The sequence below is a fragment of the Triticum urartu genome, unplaced genomic scaffold, assembly GCF_003073215.2.
Source record: "Triticum urartu cultivar G1812 unplaced genomic scaffold, Tu2.1 TuUngrouped_contig_5676, whole genome shotgun sequence".
Lineage (NCBI taxonomy): Eukaryota > Viridiplantae > Streptophyta > Magnoliopsida > Poales > Poaceae > Triticum > Triticum urartu.
In genome coordinates, this window is record NW_024116369.1 from 1,062 (window position 1) to 15,152 (window position 14,091).

Consider the following 14,091-nt stretch of genomic DNA (forward strand, 5'->3'; position numbering starts at 1 on the left):
ATGATGCACACAACCAACACTAACACACACACACACGAAGAATCACACTAGAAAAAACAAAGTCATACAAGACCGAAGCCATGCATAGGTGAAGAAAGAAAACTAACCATTAGCACCAACCATCTCTTCATAACACAAGGACTACGAGAAAGGTTCTTCAAGTGACGCCACGCACAAGCGTCGCCGTCACCAGATCCGACCATTAAATGTCAGATCATGGGTTTTCACTCTGAAGATTATGTCCGAGCAAATTCCAAGCAATGCCTTTAACAAGGTAACGACACAAAGACCGCCATTGCCAGGTATAACCAGTTAGGGTCAGACCTAGGGTATTAACCCCGGAGCTCGAAACCAAGTACTCAAAAAGCACCACCAATCCAAGTCATCATGTGTTGCCACCTTCACTTTCCGCAATCACAGCAGTGTTACGAACGGGGTAAGGTCATTAACGAGGGAGGAAGGCAACGACACCACCAAAATCCCAGATTGGGACGCTTCGGCAGTCTCGCGTCGTCCTAGCAAGTGAATGCCGGTGGCAGGTATACAGAAGACACCATCATGCATGGCCTCTTGCTATGGCGTCCTTGTCAATAGCACCGGACTAGTCGCGGCGTCCAGTTACAATGCCCATGTAAGATGTCATTGACGAACGGTCCTATATCTGCTACATATTTGAAGTGGATATTATGGGTGCTAGTCAGCTCGGATATCTGAAGCCCGTTTAGAAAACCCATCTGAGTCGCATTTTCATGACCGGTCAATGACCGGACCATCTACCCGAATATTTAAGACACGTTTGGGATATTCAGCTGTAGATGCTCTTACATATTGCAACCTAAAACTTAGCTCAAACACATGCTCCTTTAAGTTTCTCCTAACTTTCGCGTTGGAGTCTCGTTTTCAATTTGATCCTCTCGGGGCTTAATCTTTTACGGGCTCAAGGAGATCGTGTCACTTTTGAGCGTCGACGGGTACGGAAATGGTAAACAGTAAATGGGTAATAAATCGATTTTGGCAAAGAGCCAGCTGCGCATGCCCATTAAAGCGCCACGTCACGGCCTCCCACAGCTCAGCTGCAATACCATCCGTACCCCTCACCGACCCAGCCCCTCAGAGGACAACTAGCACTACCATCGGAGGGCACCATAGTCATTTACCCGCAGGCTCCTAACGATCACAGTTCATCCGTTCAATACAATATTCCATTTTTAAAACCATTTCCGTGCAACCTTTTTATGCCCGAGACAGTAGGAGGACAAGAGAGCGAGCGCGACCAATAAATTCCTAATTTTTCGCACTTTTCCGCCCCGGGATTCCCCCACCTCTTGTTCCAATCGATTGGTGGGCGTCCTCGTTCTTGTCTTCCGGATTGAATCCGTGGGAAGCCAGAGATAATTCTCTCTCCGCTGCGAATTTTTTTGGTGGTTCGAGTTCTTGATTTGTTTGCGAGGAAGCCACCATGAGCGCCGGAAGCGCCAGTTTCCTCGAGATCCAGCCCTCGGAGCTGGCATTTCCCTGTAAGTTGTCCCCAGATCTTGTCTCCAGATCGAATTCCTAGAATCGCGTCGCGTAGTTATTGCTGTGTCTGTCCCGTCCAATGGATCCTGGTCAAAGCTGGGATCTTAGGATGGAGACGAGGTCATTGGTCCTTGCCTATCGGATCCGTCTGTCTGATCAGTTTGCTTTGTCTAGTGCTCTTTTAGATGCGAACTCAGGATCTTGGACCATTGCGTGCTCTCTGCAAACCGGCAGTAACTGCATGGCGTTTTTTTCTTGTGGGATTTCAGTTATTTATGTCTTATGTGCTTCCTGATGCACATGGAATCCCACCCTGTATCGAGGGCATGCTTCGAATGTACATTCTGTGGAAACATGATTATGATAATCATTTGATATTCCAGGAATTTGGGATCTCGCTAACAAATATGTATGTCATCGCTACATTGATCTGGCATTACGGAGTTGCTTGAAATGAAATGTTCCTGTCAATTATTTACATTGTGTTTAGGATGTGATATTAAGGCCATTGTTAGCTGATCTTGAATTGGATCACTATGTGCTAGATTGTTCTGTCAATGATCATGATTCTGTTTATTCAGTTTGCTTGCTTTCAATGTTTGTCTGGGTTAGTTTACTGTATCTGTGCACTGAATATCTAGAGGTTTGTACTGTCTTTCTTAATCAAAATGTGCCTGAACTTCTATTTTGTACATACAGTTGAATTGATGAAGCAGAGCTCGTGCTCCATGCAACTCACAAATAAGACCGACCATTATGTAGCATTCAAGGTAATCAGTTGTAAATTTTCAATCCTATGTGCCTCATGTTTTTATTGTTCATATAGTTGTTCTAATGGACAAGGAAATCATTACCTCATCACTGTTCGCAGGTCAAAACTACCAACCCAAAGCAGTACTGTGTGCGCCCTAATATTGGCGTTGTACTTCCTGGGTCGACTTGTGATGTTACAGGTAGCTGGCGGTCCATTATATAGGGATAAACAGCTCAGTGAAAAGAAAGTCTGCTTAACTTGCTCAGTTTTCTATTTACAAGTATCCTGAGCATTTTCTCTGTTGTTAGTTACAATGCAAGCGCAGAGGGAAGCACCTCCTGATCTGCAGTGTAAGGACAAGTTCCTAGTTCAAAGTGTTGCAGCTGAGAATGGCGCAGAAACTCAAGATATTAGTGCAGCAATGGTACCTACCTTGACACTCCATTTGTGTTATTTCTGTCAATTTGCTCCTTGCTGCATTTGTTCGTTTCTAGCACATCATCATGTCATTCATCCATGTGGTTTCATGACGACAGTTCAACAAAGAGCCAGGGAAGGTTGTTGATGAATGCAAGCTGCGTGTAATTTATGTGCCAACATCTTCACCTAGCCCGTTCTCTGAAGAATCAGAACAAGGGAGTTCTGCTCGTTCATTGGAAAATGGGACCCCTAATTCTACATTGCCACAATCTGTAAGTCACTGAGTTAGCTCTTTCGTTTTTTTTTGTTTTGAATGAAATTCCTGGGGCTTTTTATATGATAAAATTACAATATATTTAATGTCCATTGTCCAGGTATTTAGATCATCTGGTGAAGCATCAAAGGAGAAGTCCTCGGAGGTACCCTTTATTTCTTTATCTAACCTTTATGGTTCCTATGTATTTGATATTAATCAGTACCCTGAGGTAAAAAGGCTGCAAGTTGTAAGAATGAGTGAACAACTGGTCAACTGTATATTGACAATGTTGGTATTATGCTGTATGCCCCTACTTAGATCTTACACTAACTGACTGATTTGTATATGGACTGTGGTACTGATTGTTCAATTTTTTTTTGGAGATAAAAGAATAGATATGGCTTGTCCAGACATTCAGAATTGCCCTTGCATTAAAATCCTCTGGAAGCATACGCTAGCTTCCTGACTGCAAGTGATTGTGAATCTTGCTAGCCGGGTAGCATGCCCTGCCAATCATAAATATCCGTTCGTGAAATAGAAAAAAAAGCTTTTGTGCCCCCTTCAGCCAGTACCACCCTTCCCTGTTATTATGAGGTGATTGGTGACAAGACTGAGTAACAGGTTCATTACTACCATTAGAACATAAGATATTGGCATGAGCCTTAGTCTTTAACTCTTAAGTAATGTATATATGATTTGTATCACTGTTGACTTGGGAATATAAAAACAGATTAGGTTATTACTACTTCCCATAATATTTGGAAAACAGGAGAATGCCAAGTAGCATATGATGCATTTTTATCCTACTTCCCAAATTTTGGCGCCCCTAGGATTCCTGATTTACCCTCAGACGAGATGGCTTTGTAATTTATATGCCTTACCTATTCCTGTAAGCTTCTCACTGCTTGCACTGTATAGGGTGAATTGTAGCACATACGCAAGCAAAATCATGTGGTCTTGATGATAATTGGGTGGCACATGAAATTGCTAGGGTTAGTTGTGTCGAGTGCGGCGGTGGTGTGTTGCAATGGCAGTTCCTGCCTGTGCGTGGGAACTGGTCTGGCGTGATTGTAATCCAAACATTGTTTCTTAATTAATTAATACATACACCAATTTGAAAAAAAAAATCATGTGGCTTTGATGGTATTGGCTACTGTATGCCAATTCGAAAAAGAAATCGTGTGGCTTTGATGGTATTGGCTACTGTATGTATTGACTTTGTAAAAGTTTGCTGACAACAGATAGCCAAAATGCATCATCTCTTACTTAGTTGTCAATCTATCTCAAAATGCTTTTGAAATTTTATGTTTTGATAAAATGGCTGTGGTTGGTTATTCCTTCTAGGCAACATCCATGATTTCCAAGCTAACTGAGGAGAAAATGTCTGCTGTTCAGCAAAACCAGAAGTTGAGACAAGAGCTGGTAAGTGCTTCCACAACTGTGACAGTTCTGAACCGATGCTGTATTCTTGGGTGTTATTCTGGAATTAGTTTTCCATCATTTACATGTTTCTTAACCATTCCATCTCAAAGGTGACTCAAGGGGTTGGTTACTCAGCTATTTATTGATGTGAGGTTCAACAAATTATAGACATGCTCCCCTCTTTGTACTTTATGTTTATCACTACCATGAATAGCGGAAATGTATGAGATAATCTACTGCATTACCTTGCTTGCTCGTCCTAACCAAGAAATCTTTATTCACACCATTGGTTTTTTATACAAGCCAAGTAAATGCTTATGTGTTGAGCATTATTCAGATTTATCAATTGATGTATTGACGAGTGTCATGCTCATAATTACACATAAGCATAAAGTTAAGACGGTGTTTGTCGGCATAAGTTTTTTTTTTTTCAAATTTGTTGTTTGTTGGAGATTGTCACGAGAAGATGCAGTGATTGTGAGCTGTGTGTTGTTTAGAGTGAACCTTATGTTAGTATGCCTAATAGATCAGTTGTTTATTTCTTAATGTAAGCTGTCTAAAGTTAACAATAATTGACAATGAGCTTCAAATTCTGATGACCTATCAATGGACAATGAAATTCAAATTTGCAGTGCATAGTTTTGGCAGATGTAAATAGAGTCTAAAAGTTGTGCTGGGTCTCTGGTAAGTTAAATATAACAAAAATACCCCCTGCTGATATAATCAGATTTTCCATTTGCTGGATTTTTTTCAATACACATTGTTTGATCGATAAATGTCAAACTTACATTGTGCATGATGATGCATATGCTTTTAGCCTGTGTGCTTATCAGAATTTAATGGATTCTGCGAAGTTGAACACAGTTTATCAGAATTTAATGATAAAATCTCTTAATTTCAGGATGTCCTACGCAAAGAGAGCAGCAAAAGCAACGGCGGTTTCTCAATCACCTTCTTGATCGTGGTTGGTATTCTGGGCATCATCGCTGGTTTCATCCTCAAGAAGACATAGGAGAAGAGTAGTCCCCAACAAGGTTACATTCCCAGGAAAGGATGGATACCAACAACATCCCTTGTGTTTTTACTCCTAAAAGGAGCGCCTGTTCTATTCTAACTTGTAACGGCTTAGAAGCTTTGGTTTGTGTACATTACATGGTGGTTTTCATGATTTTAATCACATCGAGTAGACTTGTTTTAATTATAATTCTTATTAACAGCTGCAAGTTATGTCACGTTCGCCATTCTATTCTAACTCCTTTAATTCATTCTAATCTCACCTTCCTTGTGACCGTTGGTGAATTCATTGCTGCTTCTGCCAGATCTTTCAGCTTCATGGAACTCCTGACATCTTACCAGAATATATTTGATCATGGAAACTACAGTATGTACGTAGTTAAGCCATTCAGTACGCGGAAGGAAAGGTCTGTTTAAGCTGTCGATTCATCAGGGTGATGAGTCTGAATATAACATGATTCATGTGTCTGATCCTACAGTAAGGCTTATAGAACATGAGAGACCTTCAGGTAGGAACGACGTATAGTTCCGGACGCCCAGGGGCCCTGGGGAGCACCCACGCCGCCGTGGCGACCATGCCGGCGACGAACCCTAGTAGAAGGCATGCACACCTCGTGGCGACGATCCAGACGAGAGAGCAGGGGGTGGTTTCATCGGTCTCCGCCGTCGCCGCCTTCCGTGTACTGGCAGCACTGATGGCCGGCCACTCCCCTTCCGTGGTCACCGTCGACATGCTGCGATCGCATCGGCACCGTGCCTTTCCCGCGGCCCCTTCGCTGCCGTTCCGCACCTGCGTCACTTCGGAACCGCCTCCACTGTCTCTCCTGCAGACCGTCTCTCCGTCGGCCTCGTACATGTCGTCGTCGTCGTCCTTCTTGTTAGTCTCGCGGTGGTGGTGCGTCCAGGTTTTAGGCTTCGACATGCACCGGTTTCTCCGTATATGTAAAGAACGCATGTGCCATAACAGTTTCTCCGTATCTTAGATAACTTGGTAAGACTAGAAAGAAAGGAGTCTGCCGAAAAAAGAGAGGATAAAGAGCGCTAATGAGCCTTTGCATTATACCATATATAAAAGGAGAAGAGTCTTAATTTGGACATAGACCAGCCATCTAAACTATGTTAATTTTCAGGTTATATATTAATCAAAAGCACATTTATTTCCTTTGTTTCGTGTGATTTTACATTGCAGCAGGGTATTTCTATCTCCACTATCTAAAAAAACATAAAGTTTATCTTATGTTAATTTTTCTTTCAACCTCTTGTCTCTTTAGGTGTGCTATATCCGCCCACCCTTCCATCGGTTTTTCGCTCTTCCTTTCCCATTTATGTTTTCTTGGTCCGTCTGAATTCTTTCTTTTTCTTCATCCCACTACCTATGTCCTCGCCAGAATGCACACACACCGTCCTCTCTCTCTCTCTCTCTCTCTCTCTTTGTGTGTGTGTGTTGCAAATCGCGGCTGCCGTCATATGCTTGTGCCTCTAATTCCAACCAATCCCAACTATCTCCCGCCCCGCTCTCAACTGGGTTGCTCCCCGGTCTCCAACATCGATGCCTAGTGTTCGTCGCCATTCCTCCCTACCCTTCCCCCGCTAACCATACCCACCAACTCTAGCTTTCCTGCCCGAGCGTGTCATATGTTGTTGGTGCCGCTCTCCTGTTATCTTACCTCGGTGTTGTCTCCGCCAACACAACCCCCTCCTCGACCCCTTCTGTTGCCCTCTCGCACAACTTCTCCTTGCGTGCTATTTTGTGTCCTGTTTGGAGGGCCGCTGCACATGGGGGCCACCGCCGCCGTGACATGCTCCTGGTCATTCCTGCCTCCTCTACATTGTCGAGTAACACTGCGGATAAAACTTTGTTGCTCAACTTTCGGAGATTTTTACTTAATCATGTCCTAATGTGGATGGCATACTTGTGCCGAACCATTGTGTTGGACGACCAGTGCAGATTTGAGAGTTCTGTCTTACGTCAATTTTTCTTTCAACCTCTTTGTCTGTCCTCCCCAGTCCCCATGTACGTCCACCCTTCCACCGGTTTTCCAACCCCTCCTCTCCCGCTTGGGTTTTCTTGGCCCATCTAAAGTCTTTGGATTTTTTCATACCACCACCTTCACCAGTTCACAACACACACGGTATGGACTATTAAGAACGCATGAACACCCTTATCTCCTGATACCTCTCTCTTCCTCTCTGCTGCAAACCGCCGCCGTCGCCCGCCCCTTGCCTCTGATTCCAGCCAATGCCGGTCATCTCCCATTCTCTTCTCGACCGGTGTTGCTCCATCTCAATCTGCAACATCGATCCCAATGCCTCGTTGCCATTCCACCCTTGTGCGTGCCCGTTGCTAACCCTAGCCACCGGCTCGGGCTTGCCTGCGCAACCGCATTGTGTGTTGTTGGAGTTGCTCTCCTATTATCTGACTCTGATTTTGTCTCCGTACACGGGACCAGTAGAGGATCCATCCCATTAGGCTAGGGTGGGCCAATGGTAGAGCTTTTCATAAATTTTTAATATTTTTAAATTTTTCTGCGATGATATAAAGCTATTGGAAAAAACCCAGGGTGGGCCATGGCCCACCCTGTCTACCCTCTAGCTTCGCCAATGCACACAACCTCCTCCTTGACCCCTTTTGATGCCCTCTCGTACATCTTCTCCTTGTGCGCCCACAACCTCCTCCTCGACCCCTTTTACTGCTCTCTCATACAGCTTCACCTTGTGCGATGTTCTGTGGCTTTGTTCAGAGGGCCGTTGCACACGGGCGTCACCGTGACCGCCACGTGCTCCTAGTCATCTCCGCCTTCTCTACATCGGCATGTAACACTATAGATAAAACATTGTTGCTCAACTTTTGGAGAATTGAATACTTGCGTTGAGCCATTGTGTCGGATGTGTAGTGCACATTTGAGAGCTAGGTAATGTACACCTGTCAATTAATCATGAATATGGCGATGATATCCATACATTTCAGGTAAAATGTACATGAGTTTGTATTAGTTCATGAAAATGAATGGTTGCATACAAATGAAATCACTACTATGATTTTTGATGTGTGTTTTCAACGCTTTTACATTAGACAGATTGTTCTTCTTTTACACGTGTTGTGAACTAGAGCAAGCGAATCATCCCATGGGCTAAATATTTTTCAAGAAAGTGACCTTGGTGGGAAAGACACTCAAAAATAGGACTAAGATTTTTTCCTATTGTTTGGGCATGGTGCAACAAATCTGATCATTCCAGTCTCCTCGTATATCCACCTTCCATGGGTAATGGTTTTTCTTTATCTCTCATGTGTGCCAAATTTCTCAGTCTAAGTGTCGTTGCTCTCTGATGTTCAACTCCCTGTCCTTTGCCAATCAATGTTTTTCTGTTGGTTCTTTGATGTCCATGTTGATTTTCAGAATGTTTTGGTTGAATTTTGTGATGCAAGTAACACGAGATCAAATATGATGGTAAGTTCAGTTTCTGGAGCCTCAATTCATTTTCCAAATTCATGGATTCTCAGTTCCAGGGGACTTGCTATACGGTACATGTATGGAATTTGCTTGCTCTACGTGTATGATTTTGCTCAGGTTTCAGCCCGGTGCCAGTTGTTGTTTTCTGCTTGTTTTTTGTTTTACAGAAAATCAATACCTACAAAGGTCCAAACACGATGCCAATTTTTGACCTTTTTCTAGACAAAAATAAGCCCTCAAAGTTTCAGTAGTCATCGAGAGGAAGTTCGAGGGCACCACAAGGGCAGGCGGCCCGACCAGGGGGGTGGCTACGCCACCTGGCCTTGTGGGCTCCCTGAGTCTCTGTTTGCCCCAATTCCTGGCCTACAAATACACATATATTCTTAAACCCTCAAAGCGACACCCAAAGTGGTGGCAATCCTCATCAGGCAACAAGGTGGATATGAAGATAAATTGCCCCCAATGCAATCAGCATCCCCTGCCTCATGTACATGGCGGCTTCTAGCATGATGAATCACTTGGTAATATCCCCATGGATCAGGTGGTGATTAATCCCCAGAATGAGAATCTCGATGCCCCTTATGAAGATGTACATGTTGCTGTTGCTGATCCAGATAACCACAATGTTGCTTTGGGTGACAATGTTGCAGTACATGCTGATGTTGCAGTCAATGCCGTTGATCATAATGTTGCAGTACAACCAAATGCTCCTACGAACAATGATGCCAATGATCATAGTACTGTGCCTGGACTGCCTCCTGATAATGATATGAACAGCAATACTGGTCCTGAGTTTATCCCTCTGCCTGCTGCCTCCAGTCCTATATTTGTTCCTAGCAATGTCAACATGAACTATAATGATATTCCTTCCTCAAGTAATGCACAATCTATTCATACTAGTTGAAGGAAATATGCCCTAGAGGCAATAATAAAGTTGTTATTTTATATTTCCTTATTCATGATAAAGGCTTATTATTCATGCTAGAATTGTATTGACCGGAAACTTAAATACATGTGTGAATAGATAAACAAATACTGTGTCCCTAGTAAGCCTCTACTAGACTAGCTCGTTGATCAAAGATGGTTAAGGTTTCCTAACCATAGACATGTGTTGTCATTTGATAACGGGATCACATCATTAGGAGAATGATGTGATGGACAAGACCCATCCATTAGCTTAGCATATTGATTGTTCAGTTTATTGATATTGCTTTCTTCATGTCCAAAAAATATTCCTCCAACTATGAGATTATGCAACTCATGGATACCGGAGGAATACCTTGTGTGCTATCAAACGTCACAACGTAACTGGGTGATCATAAAGATGCTCTACAGGTATCTTCGAAGGTGTTTGTTGAGTTGGCATAGATCGAGATTAGGATTTTTCACTCCGAGTATCGAAGAGGTATCTCTGGGCCCTCTCGGTAATACACATCATAAGAAGCCTTGCAAGAAAAGTGACTAATGAGTTAGTTGCAGGATGATGTATTACTGAACGAGTAAAGACACTTGTCGGTAACGAGATTGAACTAGGTATGTGAAGGAAATATGCCCTAGAGGCAATATTAAAGTTGTTATTTATATTTCCTTATATCATGATAAATGTTTATTATTCATGCTAGAATTGTATTAACCGGATACTTAGTACATGTGTGAATATATAGACAAACAGAGTGTCAGTAGTTTGCCTCTACTTGACTAGCTCGTTGAGTCAATGATGGTTATGTTTCCTAACCATAGACATGAGTTGTCATTTGATTAACGGGATCACATCATTAGAGAATGATGTGATTGACTTGACCCATCTGTTAGCTTAGCATGATGATCGTTTAGTTTGTTGCTATTGCTTTCTCCATAACTATACATGTTCCTATGACTATGAGATCATGCAACTCCCGAATACCGGAGGAACACTTTGTGTGCTACCAAACGTCACAACTTAATTGGGTGATTATAAAGGTGCTCTACAGGTGTCTCCGATGGTGTTTGTTGAGTTGGCATGAACCAAGATTAGGATTTGTCACTTAGATTGTCGGAGAGGTATCTTTGGGCCCTCTCGGTAATGTACATCACTATAAGCCTTGCAAGCAATGTAGCTAATGAGTTAGTTACGGAATGTAGCATTACGGAATGAGTAAAGTGACTTGCCGTTAACGAGATTGAAACAGGTATTGAGATACCGACGATCGAATCTCGGGAAGTAACATACCAATGACAAAGGGAACAATGTATATCGTTATGCGGTTTGACCGATAAAGATCTTCGTAGAATATGTAGGAACCAATATGAGCATCTAGGTTCCGCTATTGGTTATTGACCGGAGACATGTCTCGTTCATGTCTACATAGTTCTCAAACCCGTAGGGTCCGCACGCTTAAAGTTCAGTGACAATCGGTATTACGAGTTTATGTGTTTTGATGTACCGAAGGTAGTTCGGAGTCCTGAATTTCATCACGGACATGATGAGGAGTCTCGAAACGGTCGAGACATAAAGATCGATACATTGGAAGCCTATGTTTGGACATTGGAATGGTTCCGGATGAGTTCGGGCATTTTCCGGAGTACTGGGAGGTTATCGGAACCCCCAGGGGAGTATATGGGCCTTATTGGGCCTTAGTGGAAAAGAGGAGAGGGAAGGAAAAGGTGGGAGGCGCACCCCCTAGCCCAATCCGAATTGGGAGGGCGCCAGCCTCCCCCTTTCCTTTCTCCTCTCCTCCCCTTCCTTCTCTCCTACTCCTACTACATGGAAGGGGGGGATCCTACTCCCGGTGGGAGTAGGACTCCCCTTGGGCGCGCCATAGAGAGGGTCGGCCCCTCCCCTCCCCTCCTCCACTCCTTTATATACGGGGGAGGGGGGCACCCCATGGACACACAAGTTGATCATTTATCTTTTAGCCGTGTGCGGTGCCCCCCTCCACCATAATCCACGTCGGTCATATCATAGCGGTGCTTAGGCGAAGCCCTGTTCCGGTAGCATCATCATCACCGTCATCACGCCGTCGTGCCGATGAAACTCTCCCCCAAAGCTCTACTGGATCGTGAGTTCGCGGGACGTCACCAAGCCGAACGTGAGCAGATCGCGGAGGTTCCGTACCTTCGGTGCTAGATCGGTCGATCGTGAAGATGTATGACTACATCAACCGCATTGTCATAACGCTTACGCTTATGGTCTACAAGGGTACGTAGACGACACTGTCCCCTCTTGTTGCTATGCATCACCATGATCTTGCGTGTGTGTAGGAAATGTTTTGAAATTACCGCGTTCCCCAATAGTGGCATCCGAGCCAGGTTTATGCATAGATGTTATATGCACGAGTAGAACACAAAGGAGTTGTGGGCGTGGGTATATACATATTGCTTGCTGTCACTAGTTGATTCTTGAATCAACGACATTGTTAGATGAAGTGGCCCACACCGACATTACGCGCACACTTACGCGAGACTGGTTCTACCGACGTGCTTCGCACACAGGTGGCTAGTGGGTGTCTATTTCTCCAGCTTTAGTTGAATCGGATTCAATGAACATGGTTCTTTCTGAAGATCAAAAAACAATCACTATACCATGTTGTGGTTTTTGATGCGTAGGTAAGAGCAGTTATTGCTCAGCCCGTAGCAGCCACGTAAAACTTGCAACAACAAAGTAGAGGACGTCTAACTTGTTTTTGCAGGGCATGTTGTGATGTGATATGGTCAAGACATGATACTAAATTTTATTGTATGAGATGATCATGTTTTGTAACACAGTTATCGGAAACTGGCAGGAGCCATATGGTTGTCCCTTTATTGTATGAAATGCATTCACCATGTAATTGCTTTACTTTATCACTAAGCGGTTGTGATAGTCGTACAACAATAGTTGGCGAGACGACAACGATGCTTCGATGGAGATCAAGGTGTCAAGCCGGTGACCATGGTGATCATGACGGTGCTTTGGAGATGGAGATCAAAGGCACAAGATGATGATGGCCATATCATATCACTTATATTGATTGCATGTTATTTTTATCTTTATGCATCTTATTTTGCTTAGTTCTGCGGTAGCATTATAAGATGATCTCTGACTAAATTTAAAGGTATAAGTGTTCTCCCTGAGTATGCACCGTTGCAATACTTTGTCGTGCCGAGACACCACATGAAGATCGGGTGTGATAAGCTCTACGTTCACATACAACGGGTGCAAGCCAGTTTTGCACACGCGGAATACTCGGGTTAAACTTGACGAGCCTAGCATATGCAAATATGGCCTCAGAACACTGGAGACCGAAAGGTCGAGCGTGAATCATATAGTAGATATGATCAACATAGTGATGTTCACCATTGAAAACTACTCCATCTCATGTGATGATCGTACATGGTTTAGTTGATATGGATCACGTGATCACTTAGATGATTAGAGAGATGTCTATCTAAGTGTGAGTTCTTAAATAATTTGATTAATTGAACTTTAATTATCATGAACTTAGTACCTGATAGTATTTTGCATGTCTATGTTGTTGTATATAGATGGCCTGTGCTGTTGTTCCGTTGAATTCTAATGCGTTCCTAGAGAAAGCTAAGTTGAAAGATGATGTTTGCAACTACACGGACTGGGTCCGTAACTTGAGGATCATCCTCATTGCTGCATAGAAGAATTATGTCCTGGAAGCACCGCTAAGTGACAAACCCGCTGTAGGAGCAACACCAGATGTTATGAACACCTGGCAGAGCAAAGCTGATGACTACTCGATAGTTCAATGTGCCATGCTTTATGGCTTAGAACCGGGACTTCAACGACATTTTGAACGTCATGGAGCATATATGTTACGGACCCAGTCATCGTACATTTGACTTCAATGAGGGACTTCTACCTGTGTTATCCTGTAATTCTCTTCCTCTTCTGCCACAGTCACTGCCAAAATTATTGAGGAAGAAGATGATGCTACTTCACCGCCATATCCTTCAGCACCTCCAAGCTCTTCTGCACCGCCAAACAACACCAACACCCCTGCTACTTCATCTACTCCTCATGGGAACGGGTAGAGGCTCTATGTCTTCAAACCTTTTTGGTCATTACTGACAAAAGGGTGAGAAGCATATGAGATTGATAGTCTTCAAGCGGGTTCATATGGGCGGGTGCCTTATATTTTGCTTCGTGCTTACAACTCTCGTTTTTTTGCTACACTTATGAGTTGTAACACTTAAACTAGATGGTTGTCTGCTACTTATTTGCCACCTTGTTTTGTGAAGATAAATTCCGCATGTGCGACGACAAATTC

General features: G+C 43.4%; 1 protein-coding gene across 1 annotated transcript; it reads left to right on the forward strand.

The window, feature by feature from the left end:
• Nucleotides 1-1,139: 1,139 nt before the first annotated feature.
• Nucleotides 1,140-5,635, forward strand: LOC125529539 (vesicle-associated protein 1-3-like). Its single transcript, XM_048693948.1, has 8 exons — nt 1,140-1,517; nt 2,218-2,288; nt 2,390-2,471; nt 2,581-2,696; nt 2,809-2,964; nt 3,067-3,111; nt 4,293-4,370; nt 5,272-5,635. Exons 1-8 carry the CDS (start codon nt 1,460-1,462, stop codon nt 5,380-5,382), a joined length of 717 nt encoding a protein of 238 aa, XP_048549905.1. The 5' UTR covers nt 1,140-1,459; the 3' UTR covers nt 5,383-5,635.
• Nucleotides 5,636-14,091: the final 8,456 nt, after the last annotated feature.